We start from the raw sequence: 18,892 nt of genomic DNA, 5'->3' as shown, positions 1-18,892 counted from the left end.
AGCTTTCATACATTTCTCACTTTAGGTGTCCTTTAATAACCAGCAAGACCCTTCAGCTAAGGGGAGCTGCGATGGAATGGCCAATAGGTATAGAGTTCACTCCAATGAAAGCATATGCAAATGTGTTTCTATCGGGGTTCATGCTCCAACATGCATTTGTGAAAATGAAAACGTGAGTTGATGGCAGAATGTGCATGTTTGCCATTTGCTTAGCGTGTTGTTCATTTGTGTTTAATATTAACCCTCCGGCGGTAATCCCGAAATTAGCTCGGGCTGAGGTATTTGTGCTAGGAGCGGTAAGCCAGAGCACAGTTCGGGTTGGCCCAAAACCACCATGCACTCCCTTTTTCCAGGTTCCCCCCCACGGCTGCTGGGATCCCCTTACCTTCATTTTTTACGGCCAATGAGGACGTTCGAGCAGCAGTCGGTGCGGCGTGACGTAATCGGGGGGCAGGGAAATAATTTAAGTGGACCCAAACTTTTGAAACGGGCAAAATGAAAACATCTAATCCATCTATCTATCGAGAGCGTTTAGCCTGTCTAATTCCTCCTCATTTGTCTCTAATCACCAGTTGTAATTTGAGCTCTCTACTGTGTCACCTGACTACCATGGCAGATAAGCTCATTTGATAGCACAAGATGTTAATATATCCATTTGGTTCCTAACTGCTTTTGAGCTAAGTGCTTCTGCAGAGCCGGGACGAGGTCCTCCTGCACCCAAGGCTGAGACACCAAAGTGCGCCCCTCCATCCCTCCCACCCCAGCCGTCACACACTGATTGCTATTAGACTAAGAGGTGCCCCAGGGCCCCCAACACCTTAATCTCTAGTTATCCAGCTTGCAGTCACTGCCATGTATCCTCTTTTCTTGATTCTCTCTACTTCAAACACAATAGCTGAGAGTTGTGCGCCCCCTCCTACACTGCGCCCTGAGGCTGGAGCCTCTCTCGCCTCTGCCTCTGCCTGGCTTTGTGCTTCTGCATTACTGTTACCGATTTTTGCATGGATTTTGACTACTCTCTGCCTGACTTATATGTACAGTTTGACAATTTTTTCAGTTTAATCATACATTTTAATTCAAATTTGTGTTTGTCTTTTATTTATATGCAGAATGTCTACCAGGCTTTTATTCTGATATATTTTGGCGAGTTATGACTTTAGAATTAGAGGCCTAAAATTCTTGGAAAAAAAAAAAAAAAAAAGTACTGCTTTCAGACTAGGTAGGTTAATTTCCTATGTTAATAAAGGTATCAATACATGTACACATCTACTGTAGAACTGATTTCTTGCATTGCAAAAGCTAATGCCCTGCTTGAATTTGTAACCAACCAATTTCTGTATGCTGCTCTAAATTGTTGCAACTATAAATATAATAAATAAGAGTTTCTGTGCATCAACTCCTACACATTTCAATGTTCACATCTGTCCTTTCTGCATTGATGAGTAAAGGAATTGTGCTTTAGGCTTCTTGCACACCAAGACGTTGCATTAGGTGGCACGTTAAGGTCGCATAACGTGCACCTAACACAACGTATGGTGCTGCAAGAGCCGATGGTAGAGTGAGCCGCGTTAGGCGGCTCGAGTCCTATAATGTCTCCCAGAGTGGCGCTGATTGGCCAGCGGGACCACGTGATGCGGAACGAGACACTCCGCATCACGTGGTCCCGCCGGCCAATCAGCGCCCGCCAGTGCAGTGAATATTAAAGAGGAACTCCAGTGAAAATAATGTAATAAAAAAAAGTGCTTCATTTTTACAATAATTATGTATACATGATTTAGTCAGTGTTTGCTCATTGTAAAATCTTTCCTCTCCCAGATTCACATTCTGACATGTATTACATGGTGACATTGTTACTGTGGGCAGATTATGTAGCTGTTTCTAGCTGTTCTGGCTTTAACAGACAGCTCTAAACAGCCATTTCCTGTCTGTGAACATTGTTACATTGTGGCAGTTTGCCCAGAGTACCGTACGGTACCAGAGCCTCTTGTGGGAGGGGTTTCAGCACAAAATTAGTCACACATCGCCCCCTGATGGTCTGTTTGTGAAAATCATTATATTTCTCATGTAAAAGTGGGTATCAGCTACTGATTGGGATAAAGTTCAATTCTTGGTCGGAGTTTCTCTTTAAGTAGCCATGTGCGCGGCTACTGTAGCTGGCTCTCCCCGCCTCCTCCGCCCCCCACTGCGCATGTGCAAACAGTCTAACGCGGCTATAGCCGCTCCAACGCCGTAGCATGCTGCACTTTGCACAGAACGTGCAGCGTTACATGTAACGCAACGTGGGCTGTGTGAACAGCCCACTTGTGTTACATTGCTGTGCGTTGGGGGAGCGTTACAGGCGCACTAACGTGCGCCTGTAACGTCTTGGTGTGTAAGCAGCCTAAATGTCATGGTGTGCTCTTTATACAGTAAACTTCCTTCTACACGTTAGGATCTTTAACAACAAAGTTGGAGGCATACCTTTCACCTTTGTGCAGAAGATCAAATCCTTCATTTATTTGCTCAATAGACAATCTGTGAGTCAATAATGCGTCCACTTTGAATTTTTCTGACATTAAATCTGAAACCAGGTGAGGGATGTTATCCTTGCTCTTAAAACCTAAAGTCAAAAACAACAATATTACCTGGGTAAAGCATTTAATTACATTACATTTAATTAAAACCAGCAGTATTACCTGGGTAAATTAATTGCCCAAAAACAGTAAATAACAGAAATTTGCCTTGCCCTTTATCATGTATCAATGCTGTTGAACATAGCCTGCATACATGACTAAAACGTACCTTCTGTAATAGTTTAGCAAGGTTGTATTAAAACAGAAATGGGAGTGGGTGGAAAACACCCTGGGGAAAAAAAACAAAACAAAAAAAAAAATAAAAAAAAACCGCAGAGACAGCGAGAGCCCAATAGTGCAATATGTCACTAAATTTGATAGAAGAATAAGCTTTCTGCAGAACATATACTCACAAAGGTGGGTTGCATGAGGGGGCAACCAACCTCAGAGCAGGTGGAGAATATCAGCCCATCTCCACTCGCATACTTCCAGGTATAAGATGTAGGGTGGTCAAACTCTTGGAAGAAAAGGAAAAAAAAGTTCTACCAGTGGGGAAGTCCCACTGGCAGACTATACCTTCCTCCCCTTTCTGAAGAGAGGAGGAGGTGGGGCAAGCACAACAAACTTTGAAGAGGTGCCCAAGATTGGATAAAACAGAGTTAAAAAAAAAATATTCGGAAAAATAGGAGATGACAAGTTATGAAAAAAGAGATCAATGTTTGATTGTGTTGTCTGAAAGGTAAGCCACCTCTATTTTCTTTTCTTTTCTTTTATTAAATTTTGGGTGCCTCTTTAAATTTCATTGTATTATTAAAGCATGACTGAACTAGAATTTAACATGATGATATTAATATGGGAACCTTATTGTTATTTTTTAAGACTGATCCCATTTAAAACTTGTCTGTGTTACTTTTTTTTTTCCCTCCATTGCAACGGTTATTAGATCAGTGATTTATCTATATGTATGTGACAGTGGGACTAACTACTGAGTGTAGCAGCAGCCCTTCTGAAAAGTAAACATAAGCTAAACATTGTATCATGCTAAAAAAAAAAAAAAATTCCTCACACAGGATAGTGCAGAAAAATTCAAAAGTCATTTCTGTCTGTGGAAGCTGAATGTACCAGATTTTAGGCCACACTGACATGGTTGCTGCTCACACGTCACATTATTGTTGCAGCTTTTAAATTCAAACTAAGAATGTGAGACTAGAAAGATAGATTTAGCCTTACTACTACACATACAAGTATCTCATAAGTTTATGTTCAGTTCAGGTTTGCTTTAAGAAAATGCTCTACTTTTCATAGTTATAAAGTAGATATGGTTGAATGGGTGGAGCTTAATTGGGTGCAGCTTATCATAAAGTGCCATTGGATTTCTGTAAGATAAAATGAGCCATCTTGACGAAGCACTCACCCTTGGCAGGGATACAGAGAACTATGATGCCATAAAATCCAAGTAAATTCTCAAAAGCAGGGCTATTAAAATAGACTTCAAGACATGGTGCATCATGTGCATGTGTGTAACTATGGGAATCCCAGTGAAGTACTTTCTGCCCAGTTTGGAAATATTAAGGCCAAAGCAGCCATTCTTTATCAAAATAGCTTACAACATAATCTTAACCATATAAAACAAATACAGATAACATTATTGGGTAAGAGATCCGGAGGCTTAAAACCATATTGGAATGCAGCCACTAAAACCATCCCCAAGATGAAGCTGCCTTCTCAGGGAGAACTCAACTGCATGCCACCAAATGTAACACCATAGATCACCATCAATTCACTGGAGGTATTTGCACAGAGGCAAATCCCCCCCCCCCCCCCCGCTCACTTCCATCTCACCTGCCCAGGCCCTGCTCTCTCACATGCCAGTCAGGGTCTTAAACAGGCTGTCCAGGTAAAGACCTGGGGTGTGTGACGATCTGGTTCACTGGCAGAAATGTGCTATCTGCACAATCATACAAAAATATGCACAATATATGAACTTGAGAGCCTCTTTAATCCATTAGCCTGAGCTTTTAGAAAACAGTGCTCATTTCAGCCCAGACCTCTGCCCTGGGGGATGTGTTTGTGCTTCCTGAGAGAAGCCATAAACCCACAAAAGACATATCCACTCCACATTCTTTGTCCCCACTTAGTAGAACTACAAACAGCTAAACCAGAGCCATGCGCATGGCTCAAAAACCTACTACAAAAGGTTTTAATAAGATATGGATAAGAAAATGGTCTGCATGTCCAAGCCATCCACACAGAGGAAATGGTGTGGTGTTTATTCTGTCCTAGCGAGGGGGTGTATAAACCATGATGACAGAGTCACTGGTTCCTACTTCAAAGCAGATATCAGCTAAGCCAAAACACCATTTGGTCATAAATCTATAAAAAAGTCAGGAGAGACATTCGACAGACCTGTACGCTAGAAGCAATTAATGACCCTTAGTTAAACTTTGATATATAATGCAAAATGATTCCATAATTCGATGGATATTGCGGAACCGCTGGGGCGCAGTCGTCCACTATTCACTGTGTGTAATATGACAAGCGCAGCACACCTGAGATGTTAATCGATCGAATAGCTGCTCCACAGCCTGAGATATCGATTCCCTAGACAGAGAAGGTGTCACCTCAAGCGAGTTTGATATCGATTGGTTTAGAGCATGATGACAGAATAGAAAATGTGGGTTTTTATATCATATGTCAGATATCCACCGAGTTATGACAGAATTGGAGCAACTACCCAATTTGGTCCCTCACATAATAAGGGGCCAGCCTTCAGCCTGAGGTCAGATTGCTGAGGGTGGGGAAACATCTCTTGTTATCATACACACCCTCTAGCAGAGAAAGGGTTAAAAAAACTGGCTGGACACTCAAGCTGGGAGAGAGCCCAGCCATCCATACAACATCTAGGATTGGCTTTATCCATGGACTTTTAATTGGAATATATATTCCAATTAAAAGTCCATGGATAAAGCCAATCCTAGATGTTGTATGGATGGCTGGGCTCTCTCCCAGCCATCCATACAACATAATATAAAAAAAAATAAAAAAAATAAAAAATTATATATATATATATATATATATATATATATATATATATATTTGGTTGGAGTTATTATCGAAGGGGACATACGGTAACTGCTCAGACTATAAGCATTTATTTTCACATTGAATTCTTATTATTACTGTATCAATTTGTTTTTATATATTTCTATATTTAGTTCTGCATTATTTCTTTAAATAAACGATTAAAAATTGTTTGTCTAAGTGCTGTTCGGAAAATCTCTGCAAAAGGTTCACATTTCCTGGGTGAAGTTACCATAATCGTTTTGATATTAATATTGTTATTTTTGCTATCTCTAGTAATGTTGTGTATTAACCATTTTTCCTACAGGATTTAGCTAGAGTTAGACTGGATTGGTGGCAGCGACCTGGTCTCTATACGAGATCACAGATTATATCAATTGTATATACAATTGAAATTGGACTGTGTGTGGACTCACCCACCAATCCAAAAAGTACTTTGCTTGCAGTACTGAATGCCTTCAGGATTCCCTCTGGGTCTGAGGCTGAATGATAAGCTGCGGCAAATGGAACAAGAATTGGAGGGTGACAGCGCATAAGTCACATTGTCGTCGGTGCGACCAATCTTTTGCGTCAGTTTGTTCACCGTATTTCAAACCATCGGATGCGACTATTTCCCAAATGGTAATAGTGCAAAATTAGACAGGATTGGCACACGTTGTCGAATTATTACCTGACGACCCAGAAACCGGTCTTTTAACGTCAGCTCGCTCACAGTCTTACAAGCCATTATCATTATTATTTTTTATTTATATAGTGCCAACATCTTCCGTAGCACTGTACATAGCACAAAAATAATGGGGAACAAATATACATAAGAAATACAAGACACTATACAGTCATGACATTGAATAGAATAAATACAGATACATACATAGTTGATATGTAGTTGGTACATGTACATATGTTCAAATAAAAGCAGTATGAGAAACACTAGGAGGAGGTCCCTGCCCTTGCGGGCTTACAATCTAGAGGGTAGTGGGGAGGAAACACAAGGGAAGGAAACACAAGGATTAGTGGGTGAGCCAGTGTGCCTTCAGTGCTGCCTATAGACAATTAATACCGATGGTACTGGTGTAAGCTAGACGGGATCATGGGGCTGGATGTCACAGGGTGTACAGTGTGCAATACTGTACCCTCTGCATGAATTTATTTCTGTTTAATGGCAATCACAGCACAATATATTCCAGGTTTGGCAATGCCTCTGTTATGACTTGCAGCTTTCCATTGTCATCCATGGCTGCTGCTATCGCATGTATTCTCTTCCCTCTCCAGAAAGTGTGTGTGTGTGGTGTGTGTGTGTGTGTGGGGTGTGTGTGTGTGTGGTGTGTGTGTGTGTGTGGTGTGTGTGTGTGTGTGTGTGTGGGGTGTGTGTGTGTGTGTGTGTGTGTGTGTGTGTGTGTGTGTGTGTGTGTGTGTGTGTGTGTGTGTGTGTGTGTGTGTGTGTGTGTGTGTGTGTGGTGTGTGTGTGTGTGGTGTGTGTGGGGTGTGTGTGTGTGGGGTGTGTGTGTGTGGGGTGTGTGTGTGTGGGTGTGTGTGTGGGTGTGGGTGTGGGTGTGTGTGGGGTGTGGGGTGTGTGTGTGTGTGTGTGTGTGTGTGTGTGTGTGTGGGTGTGTGTGTGTGTGGGGTGTGTGTGTGTGGGGTGTCACAGGTTCTTGTTCCTGGAGGCTGGGACACCAACTACATCAGAAATGGCCCTGCTGGCCATACATACAGTCCTTTTAGGTAGCGTTAGGGTATATGGCTTCCTACCGTATAAGGTAAGTGACTTAGCGATTGACCAAATGTATTGCCCAAAGATCATGCATCACCTTTCTGCCTGATCTGCTCCACAGCTGGTAAGACTTACTGAGCAGGGCTTAGTGAATTCAAGCATGATTTTTTGGGCATATTACTGAACTTCTACCGCATGCAGAAAATATGTGTATTTGGAAAAAAAAACCATGTAATATACTGAATGTGGCATTTTACGGACCTAAATTATTTTATTGAACTGCCCCTAGTGAGTTGAGGCCTTGGTCTAGCTCAAATTTCTAAGGTTCTTAAGTAATGTTTTGTGAGAACAGTTCTTTATCTTTGAGAACAAATAAATAAATGAATACAAATCTTTGCATGGGTTTCTTACTATGGACACAATTTAATCTTGGCCTACCTCCAAAGAGAGCCCCTTTCAAGGTGCGTCCAGTTAGAAGCAGCATCGGATCAAATGCGATTTTGGAACCCGAAGGAGCTATCCCAATAATAACTGTAGTGCCTGAGCCCAAATTGGAGGACACAAATGCTGAAACCTGTGGGGATTAAATGAAAATATTGGAAAACGTATGCTGAAGGTTTATTCTGTAAAATACTTATTGCATTGTATTCTGCCTAGAAATGCCATTGTCTTAGGTTCACAAGTACAGCTGAGGTTTTCATTTAATAAGACTCTCCTAGGGTGGAGATCATTGAGAATACTTTTACACTTGGTGTGATGTGAATTGTGTTTGGCAAAATGGCTATTGCACTGCACCATTACACACACTTTAGTATTTGGGGCAGACTGCATTGACAGGAAAATTGGAGGCAACCTGAAAATCTGCACCTGCGTATGCGCACCGCAAACACGACAAGAATTTGACATGTTCACGTTACTATTGTCTTTTATTGCTTTAAGTGGTCCACGGCGTGCGCTCCATAATGCACTGCAGTTTCTGTACCAGCTGGAACACTTCCTTCGCATCACAGGAAGTGTGTCATGTTCCATTATATTTAATGGCCAGAGCGATGAAGTGCACTAGGTGGAAATGGCGCAATGCGGTAAGTGTACAAGGGGCCTGAAAAAAAAGGTTTTTAGTTTTCTTAAGTGCCAAAACTCAGTACCAGAACTCAGTTAAAAATGTACGTGGTGGCCATACCTGGGGCTTTTCTTCAGTGTTGCATCTATGCCTGCTGTTTAAAGCTCTGACTGCACCCAGTAAAAGCATGAGGCACATGCTTTGTCCATTCTATGCGCCCTATCCCATCACCATATCAAAGTGCTTGAACGGCAGCTGGGTCCAAGAGCATTCTGGGCATTTGAAGAGCAGAAACATTCGTAACCATGTAGGCCAAGGATGATGGTGTTCATGGCCCCTGCACACAGCCGAAGAGCAGCACCCATAAGAAGGCAGTCAGAATTGACAGAGCATGCCCCTTCAGCAGTCAACAGGGAGGTATATCTCCAAGAAAGTGGGGAGGCCGGCAAAACCGAAAGGCCACAGTTTATGGGGACATTAAATGAAGCCCAGGTATGACCCATCTTCTAAATTTTGATTGATATCAGGTACAGTTAGCAAGGGCTGCTAAGGGGCTAGCAAATTGTCACTTCTGCTAGTACCATCTTAGTATATCCAGTATATTCACCCGTAATGAGTATTTTTGTTATTCAGGACTTAAGGTAAACCGGGCATTAATCAAAAGTAAAAATTCATATATTCCTGGAGCTTCCTCCAGCCCCCTCGGCCTGATTGGTCCCTCAACGTTTACCTCCACCTTCTGGATCTTCCACTATGGCTCCAAGTAACTTTGGGAGTTGGGCAAGGCCGCCCACGCCCTGTCGCGCTCCTGGGGTTTCCACTCATTTCTGCTTCTAGTGTTAGGAGTAGGTAGTCAGTAAGGTAGCGTTAGGAGTTGGAAGAGGGAGGGTTAGATAAAGTGATAGTAGATTATCTGTAAAATCATTGATATTCTAACTATTGGCATTAGCCAGCACCGAACACCGAAATATTGGTAATACTGATATTCTGTTAGTGGCTTAGCCAGGTGCGCAAATTACCATATGCCTTTTTCAGTGTATGCCTTAGTGAACACACCCGATATCTGCTATTCTCCCATGAGAAGAAGGAGTATAGGGAGACATACAGTATGTACCCTTTACCCAAGTCAATATGCAAGTTTTAATTTGCTGAGGTACTGACCATGACATCAGTGTTTCCAATGCATTCAAAAGAATAGTTAACTCCTCCACCAGTCATCTTTGCTATCACTTCATGGATGGGCTCTTTACAGTCCTTTGGGTTGATACACTCAGTAGCACCTAATTCTTTGGCTTTAGAAAATTTATCAGTATTCACATCAATTGCAAAAATTCGTGCTGCACCAGCAACTCTGCATCCGATTATTACAGACAAGCCTATGCCACCTAAGCCAAACACAGCACATGTGGATCCAGGTGTGACCTGTAACCAAAAATTGAGAGTTAAAATAGAATTGCATACGCAAGACCATAATGACAAAGCAGACATAAATGTGTCCTCACTACCACCTCACACTCTCCCCGTGTCCTTACAACCTTCTCCTGACATCACAAGAACACTTCACCAGCATTAGAACAAGGCTGTATGGATTTGAGTAAAAGAAGAGAAAAATGTGAGGAGTGGCTTGCTGCACCAAACTACAGCTAAATATAGAACTTTTGCCAGTGCTTCCCTGCACAACCTGCATGGGCGTGCATGAACAAAGGGCGCCGAGAAAAAAGGACCGGGCTGGATAATGAAATGGTGCTGGTGGATAACAAAATCTGATAACGATAAACACAGTTGTCAAACTTAGTTAACAATAAATACCATTGTAAAAACAGATGGGGAATAATAAAGAAAATACATTAACGTTAAAAATCATTATGTGATTCAACAATACAGCTTAACCTAACCCTACTCTCACACAGAGCCCACCCCTGGTGGTGCCTAAAATTAACCACTCCCCTGGTGTCGCCTAACCCCAACCACCCCCCGGTGGTGCCTAACCCCAACCGCCCCCCTAGTGTTGCCTAAAACTAACCGCTGCCCAGGTGGTGCCTAACCCTAACCACTCCTTTTGCAGAAACACCCTTTTACACATAGTAATGATAATATCTTTGAGAACATGAAAATTAGGGATGGTCGTAGTCAGCCAACTTTGCTACGCTGGAAATACGCGTAGTTTTACGCAATTACGCTTCGCCAAACTACGGCTTCAAAATCTAATATTCGCCTTGTATGCATTTCGTAGACTACGCGTTAAAATACGCAATTACGCGTAGTGCATGCTTATGCCCGCATGCAGAAAATTTTATGCATCAATTCCCTTTTAAATGCTTATACAGGGAAGTCTATGCGTACATTCCCCTTTACAATGCGTACATTTGTAAGCATACAATCGCACGTGGAAAATTAGATGCGAGTAACGCATTCATAGTTCACTACGCAATACACGTTGACTACACCTAGTACACACGTAAATTCGTAAGCGTAGTTTTGAAACTTCACCTACAAACTACGATGCGTAGATGCGAACTGCAATGCGTAAATTCGCACTGGCGTAGTTTCTACTCATCCCTGCATAAAATCTGTACATACAAAACAAAATATGATAAAAACTATAATGTTGCAAGCTTCTAAAATGATAACATACTTCAAAAACTTTAATGATCTAATGTAAACAATATTTATTGTGGTGCCCTTTTTTTTTGCCGTATTAATGATAATTGCATTAGAGTCTTTTCGTTCACTAGCCGCCAGCGCCCTTTTTTCCTGCTACTGTTTCAGTTAATTTTGCATTCAAAAGGCACCAGTCATGGGAGAAGAAGGAATATTTGCTGCACTAGTACTATGAGAAGCGATAGAATGTGAAAGTCCCTGACTTATAAATAAACACCTCAATTAAAAAAATGAACCCACCAATACGAACAGCCCAAAAATATTAAATTTGTTTTTGTGGGAACAAGTGAAAAAAGGTTTTGTCAAAAAGACCTTGTAGTTTGAAAAACAATTTTAAAGAACTCTGAAAAAAAAAAAAAAAAAAAAAAAAAAAAGCTTGGTAAAATTACATTTTGCTGAGGAAACAGGGACAGAGGTGACAGTGGGTGGGTAGTTGTGGCACAGAGAGGGACACTGCAAGCACAGGGGAACAGAGGCGACACAAGGGGTATACTGGAGGCACAGGAGGCATAGAAGAGGTACAATGTTTCGACTTAGTAATAGATTCAGGTTAAAAACAAACCTACAACAATCCCCATCTCCTTGGTTAACTGGGGACTATCTGTAATTACTTACTTTGGCCACATGAACAGCAGAGCCATAACCTGTGGTGAATCCACAACCAATTACACACACTTTATCCATTGGTGCATCATCATCTATCTTAACCACGCATGCGTCTTCCACCACAGTGTATTCCGAGAAGGTGCTTGTGCAAGCAAAATGGTAAATCACTTGACCCTTGCAGGAGAATCTGCTGGTGTTGTCAGACATCAAGCAAGTTTTACCTCCAATGCTGCAAATATAATGCTTTACAATTATTTATTGCATTAAATAAAAAATACAATGCTGCTAACTTATAAAATTCAAACAAGTAGTAAACATGAAAGAAAACTGCTACAAAAACACATATTATTGAAACAGATCAGTAGATTTCTGCAAACTTTCTAATATGGGGTTGTTTTAGATAATTCATTTGTGATCCAATTAAATTTTGCCAAATTTCTTCAGGCTCAATATTTGGTATGAACATATCAAAAACCAGCATAAACACTTTTTGTCACACAAATGCTGCCCTGTGAGATATTGAAATATTCTGGCTGTTAGGAGCCTTGTTAGATGGACGATACCAAGTGTAATAGGGGATACTTTACTCAGACATCAAGCAAGTTTTACCTCCAATGCTGCAAATATAATGCTTTACAATTATTTATTGCATTAAATAAAAAATACAATGCTGCTAACTTATAAAATTCAAACAAGTAGTAAACATGAAAGAAAACTGCTACAAAAACACATATTATTGAAACAGATCAGTAGATTTCTGCAAACTTTCTAATATGGGGTTGTTTTAGATAATTCATTTGTGATCCAATTAAATTTTGCCAAATTTCTTCAGGCTCAATATTTGGTATGAACATATCAAAAACCAGCATAAACACTTTTTGTCACACAAATGCTGCCCTGTGAGATATTGAAATATTCTGGCTGTTAGGAGCCTTGTTAGATGGACGATACCAAGTGTAATAGGGGATACTTTACTCAGTAGCAGCCCTGATGACAAGCTGTCATAGTATTTATTTTATGTTCTGCTGAGGGCTTGATTTACCAAATCAGTTAAAAGTATTGATTAGAGAATATTATCTGACAATGGAATTTTGGCAAGGAGAAGAATGGAAGCAACCATCACTTTAAAACACACCTGAATTGCAGCAAAAACAGTAGACTTTTATTTACCTGGGACTTCATCCAGCCTTCCATAATCTTTGAGGTCCCTCGTTGTCCAGTTGGTCTTTTCCATTGTGCCTACAGCCATATGCCCACTTGTTACGCACATGTGGCCACAATCAACTGGTGATGTAGAGTGAAATATTGTACAGTACTAGCCCTTCATTAAGTTAAAAGGACCACTATCACAAAAAAAGTAAAACCTGTATTGTGTATGCATACTTATAAAAATGTACATTTGTCCCAGAGTAAATCACAAATTATTTTTTCAATAATTTATTGTCACTTCCAGTAGTTTGTAAAAATCTGACAGGTTTTGGACTAGTCCATCTCCTCACAGCGGATTCTTAGGTTATTTCTCATTTTAAAAAGCACTTATTGAATGGCAGTGGCTTAGTATAACTGTCAAAATAGTGTACAAACATGTAGAGTAGGGAGACTGTCCTGCGTCATTGTTTAGATCCATTCCATAGAATGGATTTGTGAAGAAAGAAATGCTGAGAATCACCCATGTGGAGATGGACTAGACCAAAATCTGGCAGTATTTTAAGGCATGGTTTGGCAACCTTGCCACCTCCCACTTTGTTGAGTAACCTGCCACAAGTGTGGTCACATGTGTCCTGGCAGGAGCAACCCCTGAATACCCATCTGCAGGGTCTGATTCACTCTCAAGAAGATCACCTGCTGCTCAGTCCCACTGTGCTCCCTTTCTCCTTATAGAACAACAATATCTCCAGTGACTGCATACCAGCAACTTGCTTATCTCACCTTCCCAGTCTTACTGACTGCCCTGCCCTGTTACAATGAGGCATATGCGCAAAAGTACAGTAAAGTTGCTTTCCACAGGGACTAAACAGTAAGTTTACCATCACAGTGGCATGGATCAACAAGTGTTGCTAGGACAACGCAAGTTACACTACTTGTGTATCATGTGTTACTCTAACAATGCTCACATTGTTGCACTACCTTGTCACTGTGTAAGAAGCATAAAAGGAGCCATCCGCTCCCCCCCCCCCCCCCCGCACAGCAGCAACTTTATAGTGCTTCTGCTCTTATATTCCTAGTCTTCATAAAATTGTATAGTCTACCGTTCGTACATCTAGTTCAATGTCAGGGTGCTACTGTATATCATTGATTTGCAAGATGGTACAATATTTTATGCACTGCAATACAGCATTATTCTTTTTGCATACATATCCTATGAGTTGAGATGCCACAAAGTACAGTCTGCAATCTATACATGAATCTATATTAAAAAAAAGAAAGAAAAGAAAAAAGAAAAAACTCTTACTCAGACTTCAGGCACAAGTTGGAATTTGGATCTTTGCAGCTACTGCAGTCTCCACACTGAGGATTGAATAAAGGTATAACTTTGTCACCTATACAGAAAAGATTAAACAAAAAATAAACACTGGTTTACATCTGTAAGAAAGACAGGTACATTATTTATGGGCGAGTGCAACTTCGGTGCAGGATGAAGCCTAAAGACGCCCAAATCGGCGATGCTGCATGGGCGACAAAACGATCCGCGCAGCTAAGATCAGCTACTTTGGGAAAGACCGTTCTCTCCCAAAGGCCCCAACTCAAGTCACTTTCTCCTAGTTGATCATTTTTATCTCCTCGATAAAACAACATTTTTTTGCAGTTTGCAACTGAACAAGTACTGAAAATTATGTGAAAAGTACTAGTTAGTAATACTAGTTTTTATTCTCTGGCTTTCTGCTGGTGAAAAACATATCACCTACAAGAATACTCAGGACTGTACAAACCTCAAATATTCAGTTCAGCAAACCGGTGATTTAAAGCTCTACCTCACTAAATCAATATTCAAATCAAAAAAAAAAATAGTTTTATTGAACCATTAAAGAGTTCTATGAGATTTTCGGTTATTTATTGCCACTAAAAAGTTTATTTTGCACTGTCTGTTAGTAAAATATATGTATGCATAACACAGACAGTTATTTAACCTGTTAGCATCTTCAAACAAATTATTTAGCTTGAAGAAGCGCACTTACCTCAGCCAGCAGAACTCGTTCTGCCCAACGAGTTTATGCAGCATGGCGCACACTGAATTTTTTTTATAGTTGCCTGTTTCGGACACTGGACCAGCTTACCCTTTTCATCCATGCACAGCGCTGCACTCGCAGCATCCTCTTCTGACTTCTGATAACGTTATTTTATGCAATTGGTGCTCAGATAGTGTCAGCGATGCAGCACCAGCTGATGGTGGAAGAGGGGTAATGGAAGAGTTAATGCTGTGGGTGGAGGAAGAGAGGAAGCTGGTCCAGTATCAAGAACAGGTAACTAGAACACCTGCCTGTGCCACTCTGCTGGGTAAGTGTGCCGCATACGTCAAACAAGTATTATTGTTTATAACACTGAAAACAATATTATATGTATAATCGTAATAACTGTATAATATTGTCTATAACCTTTAGCATTTCTTCATGTAATAAAATCTGAAAATATTGTTTAAAACAATGGGAAAAAAAGCACATTCATAATAGCTATAGTAAAAAAATAGTAAATATTACTGTCATTTTACTACAGCTAAACCTAACCGTACTCACACAGAACCCTCCCTGTAGTGGAAGGAAAAAAAGGGCGCCGGCGGTTAGTGGACGAAAAGGGCGCCACCATAGACTCATGCAATTATCGTTAATACGGCGGAAAAAAAAAAAAAAAACAGAAAAAGGGCTCCCGATAAATATTGTTAACCACATTAGAACATTAAAGTAGTATGTAATCATTTAGAAGCTTGCAACATTATAGTGTTTGTCATATTGTTTCGCTTGTATGTACATATTTTAGGTTAAAGATTATCGTTTCTATGTGTAAAAGGGTGTTTCTGCAGAGAGGGAGTGGTATGGGTTAGGCACCACCAGGGGAGTGGTTAGCGTTAGGCACCACCCTTGCGGCGGTTAGTTTCAGGTAACACCAGTGGGGGGGTTGGTTAGGGTTAGGTACCAACAAGGGGGTGGTTAGGGTTAGGCACCACCCTTGCGGCGGTTAGTTTTAGGCAACACCAGTGTGGGGGGGGGGGGGTGGTTATGGTTAGGCACCACCAGGGCAGGGTTCTGTGTGAGAGTAGGGTTGGGTTATGCTGTATTGTTAAATTACATAACTATTTTTAACATTAATATCCCTTCGTTATTATTTCCCGACTGTTTTTAAAACTGCTTTTATTGTAAACCAAGTTTTACAACAATGTTTATAGTTAAGATTTCGTTATCCACCGACGCCATTTCGTTTATCCAGCCAGGCCTTTTTTTCCTGGTGCCCTTTTTCATGCACGCCTCCCTGTACCTATTCCTAACCCTTAGACACCTTGGGGTGTTGGCTAACCCCAAGAGCCCCCTGTTTGTGCCTAACCCTGAGCCCCCCCCCCCCAGTGGTGCCTAACCCTAAGACTTCCCCCAGTGGTGACCAAGGCTAAGACCCCCTGGTGGTGCCTAACCCTAAGTCCCCCCTGCTAGTGCCTAACCCTAAGCCCCCCCCCCCCTCCCTGCTGGTGCTTAACCCTAAAAATCTACATACTTTGCGGCAAATAACAGGAATATAAAAAGATATATATTTCTAATAGTATAAAAAAGCATTACGATAACGTACCCATCAAAAAAAGAAAATCTTAAAACAACGGTAATGTAAAAAACAATTTTGTAACGTGAAAACTAGTTTACACATTGTAATTCAAAAAACTAGGCTAATTCAAAAAGCAATATATTTGTAAGCTAATAAGCTTCAAAACATGTATTTATGTATTGTACTCCTAAAAAAAATAATTTTAAATAAGTTAAACCGATAGTCAAAATGAATTTCTAAACGATATTTGTTACAACACTTATTTTGTAAACGAAAAATTGATTACACAGTCCCGGCAACTGCTATTTAACGGGTGACCTAATTTCTTCTTTAGCTTCCAATAGCCAATATTTTGCATTTGAGCCTATGGCGTGCCCTTTCAGTCCATTAGCCATATGCGCTTTTTCTTCCTATTCCCAAGTGTCCCTTCCCAGCCTGCACACCCGCGGCAGAAAAAAAATAAAAAATTGGTCCTGCAGCCACATAACGTTTTACATTATGTGGCTACTGAAAGGTTAAAAACACTACCAAAGTGGAACACAAATATGAAACCTACAAGGCTACAGGAGACTGGAAGTAACACCAGGTTAGTAAAGATTGTTTCGTTCCAATTCAGGTATGCTTGGGCAGCATGGTGGCACAGTGGTTAGCACGCTCACCTTTCAGTGCTGATTCCCCAGTTCGAATCCCCAGTACAGCGCTGCCTTAGATCACAGTGCTGTACAGCTGAAACTGAAGGCAGAGTGGAGCTCCACCTTTCAAGCGGAGATGCGTTTGCATCGGCATACGCGATCTCCTGCAGCACGGTGGCGTAGTGGTTAGCGCTCTCGCCTTGCAGCACTGGGTCCCCGGTTCCAATCCGACCAGGTCAACATCTGCAAGGAGTTTGTATGTTCTCCCCGTGTCTGTGTGTGCTTCCTGGCCCTAGACTGTGCTACATACACTACACGACATAGGACTATGGTAGGGATTAGATTGTGAGCTCCTCTGAGGGACAGTTCGTGACAAGACTATATTCTCTGTACAGCGCTGCGTAAGATGTCGGTGCTATATAAATACTAAATAATAATAACAATAACAACAACCCTATAGGAAGCCGTCCTAGGGATGCCGCCGTGTTCACACCAAGTAGTTAAGCACATAATTTGTGTAACAAAATATATAAGAACAAAAATACTTTTTTCACAAAAAAAAAAGGGCTGGCAGGCACTGAGGCCTAGTGCACACCAGAGCGGTTCTGGTGCGGTTTGCGATCCGCTTGCGGGCAGGGCCGGCTTTAGGGGGGGGCAAGAGGGGGCAGAGCCCCCTCAAATAGACTTCTTGCCCCCTCAAATATGCTGCTGCTTCCTGGTCCATGGAACGCAGACACATTTCCTCTATCTCCGCTGTGCTGTGTGTAGAGGGCGGAGATAGAGACACTCAGTAGCCTGGTCGGGTATCACATGGGGCCAGGCAGCCAGTGAGAGAGGAGTGAGACACTCTGCTCTCTCACTGGCTGCCCGCCCCATGTGATCTCGGCCAGCCAGCCACAAGTATCTCTGTATCTGAATGAGAAGGATGGGCGCGCTGGGGAGACATGAGAGGAAAAGGCAAGTGATTTATGTCTCCAGTCCCAGCCGCCCAGCTCTCTGCATACACAGGACACAGCCTGTCAGACTGCCTGTGTGCTGCTGATGGACGGCGCTATGTTGTGTATAATGTACGAGTCCCCTGACCTCCCACACTGACCTGAGGACCCTGTGCCCACATCACTGTGATGATTGGTGGGCAGGGGGATACTCTTATTAATAACTGATTCCTATCTGCAGCTCAGGGAGCAGGAACAATCTGCACAGAGGTCAGATATACTCTGTGTAATGGCTCACCCCCCTTCTTTTCACTATTCAGTCTCACTGACTGACCTGCCCTCTGCTCTTCTATCTGCTCTGCTCACTTCAGCCTGCATTTTCTTTTAACCCTTTCACTGCCTGTCCTAGCTTCTTAAGCTTTGTGTATCCTAATTTAATCATTTGTAGCTGCTGCTGGTCTCCTATTAAGAATGTCTTAAAGTGTACCAGAGATGATTGACAGTGTTGTATACATACCTGGGGCTTCCTCCAGCCCCATGCGCACAGATCACTCCCACGACGCCGTCCTTTGCTGCCTGCTGCTGCGGTATTGGGTCCCGTTAGTTCTGCCAGTCTACCCAAGGGAAGTGCGCCCTCTACGTATCTCTTCGGTGGTCGCTGGAGAGATACGTAAAGAGCGCAGTTCCTCTTGCGCAGACTGGCTGAACTAACGGGACCCAATACCGCAGCAGCAGGCAGCAGAGGACGGCGGCGTGGGAGCGATCTGTGTGCATGGGGCTGGAGGAAGACCTGGGTATGTATAAAACAGTATCAATCATCTTTGGTTTCCTTTAAGGGTGCCATACATCAGCAACTTGGCAGTGTATTTTTGGTGAAATGCTGTCAGATCACATATATTTTTGGGGGATGC

At 41.9% G+C, this 18,892-nt stretch overlaps 1 protein-coding gene across 1 annotated transcript in view; it reads right to left on the bottom strand.

Moving 5' to 3' along the window:
• Positions 1 to 18,892, bottom strand: part of LOC137504061 (alcohol dehydrogenase 1-like) — a 53,729-nt gene that overhangs the window by 6,928 nt on the left and 27,909 nt on the right. The window contains exons 4-8 of the mRNA XM_068231995.1: positions 14,124 to 14,211; positions 11,681 to 11,900; positions 9,566 to 9,826; positions 7,783 to 7,918; positions 2,461 to 2,599 (exon numbers count right to left, since the gene is read on the bottom strand). Of these exons, the coding sequence (XP_068088096.1) occupies positions 2,461 to 2,599; positions 7,783 to 7,918; positions 9,566 to 9,826; positions 11,681 to 11,900; positions 14,124 to 14,211 (844 nt within the window). The remainder of the gene's footprint in view (positions 1 to 2,460; positions 2,600 to 7,782; positions 7,919 to 9,565; positions 9,827 to 11,680; positions 11,901 to 14,123; positions 14,212 to 18,892) is intronic.

Source organism: Hyperolius riggenbachi, chromosome 1 (genome assembly GCF_040937935.1).
Source record: "Hyperolius riggenbachi isolate aHypRig1 chromosome 1, aHypRig1.pri, whole genome shotgun sequence".
NCBI classification, from domain to species: Eukaryota; Metazoa; Chordata; class Amphibia; order Anura; family Hyperoliidae; genus Hyperolius; species Hyperolius riggenbachi.
Note: the sequence above shows the minus strand (reverse complement) of the source record. Positions and strands in the feature narration are given on the sequence as shown.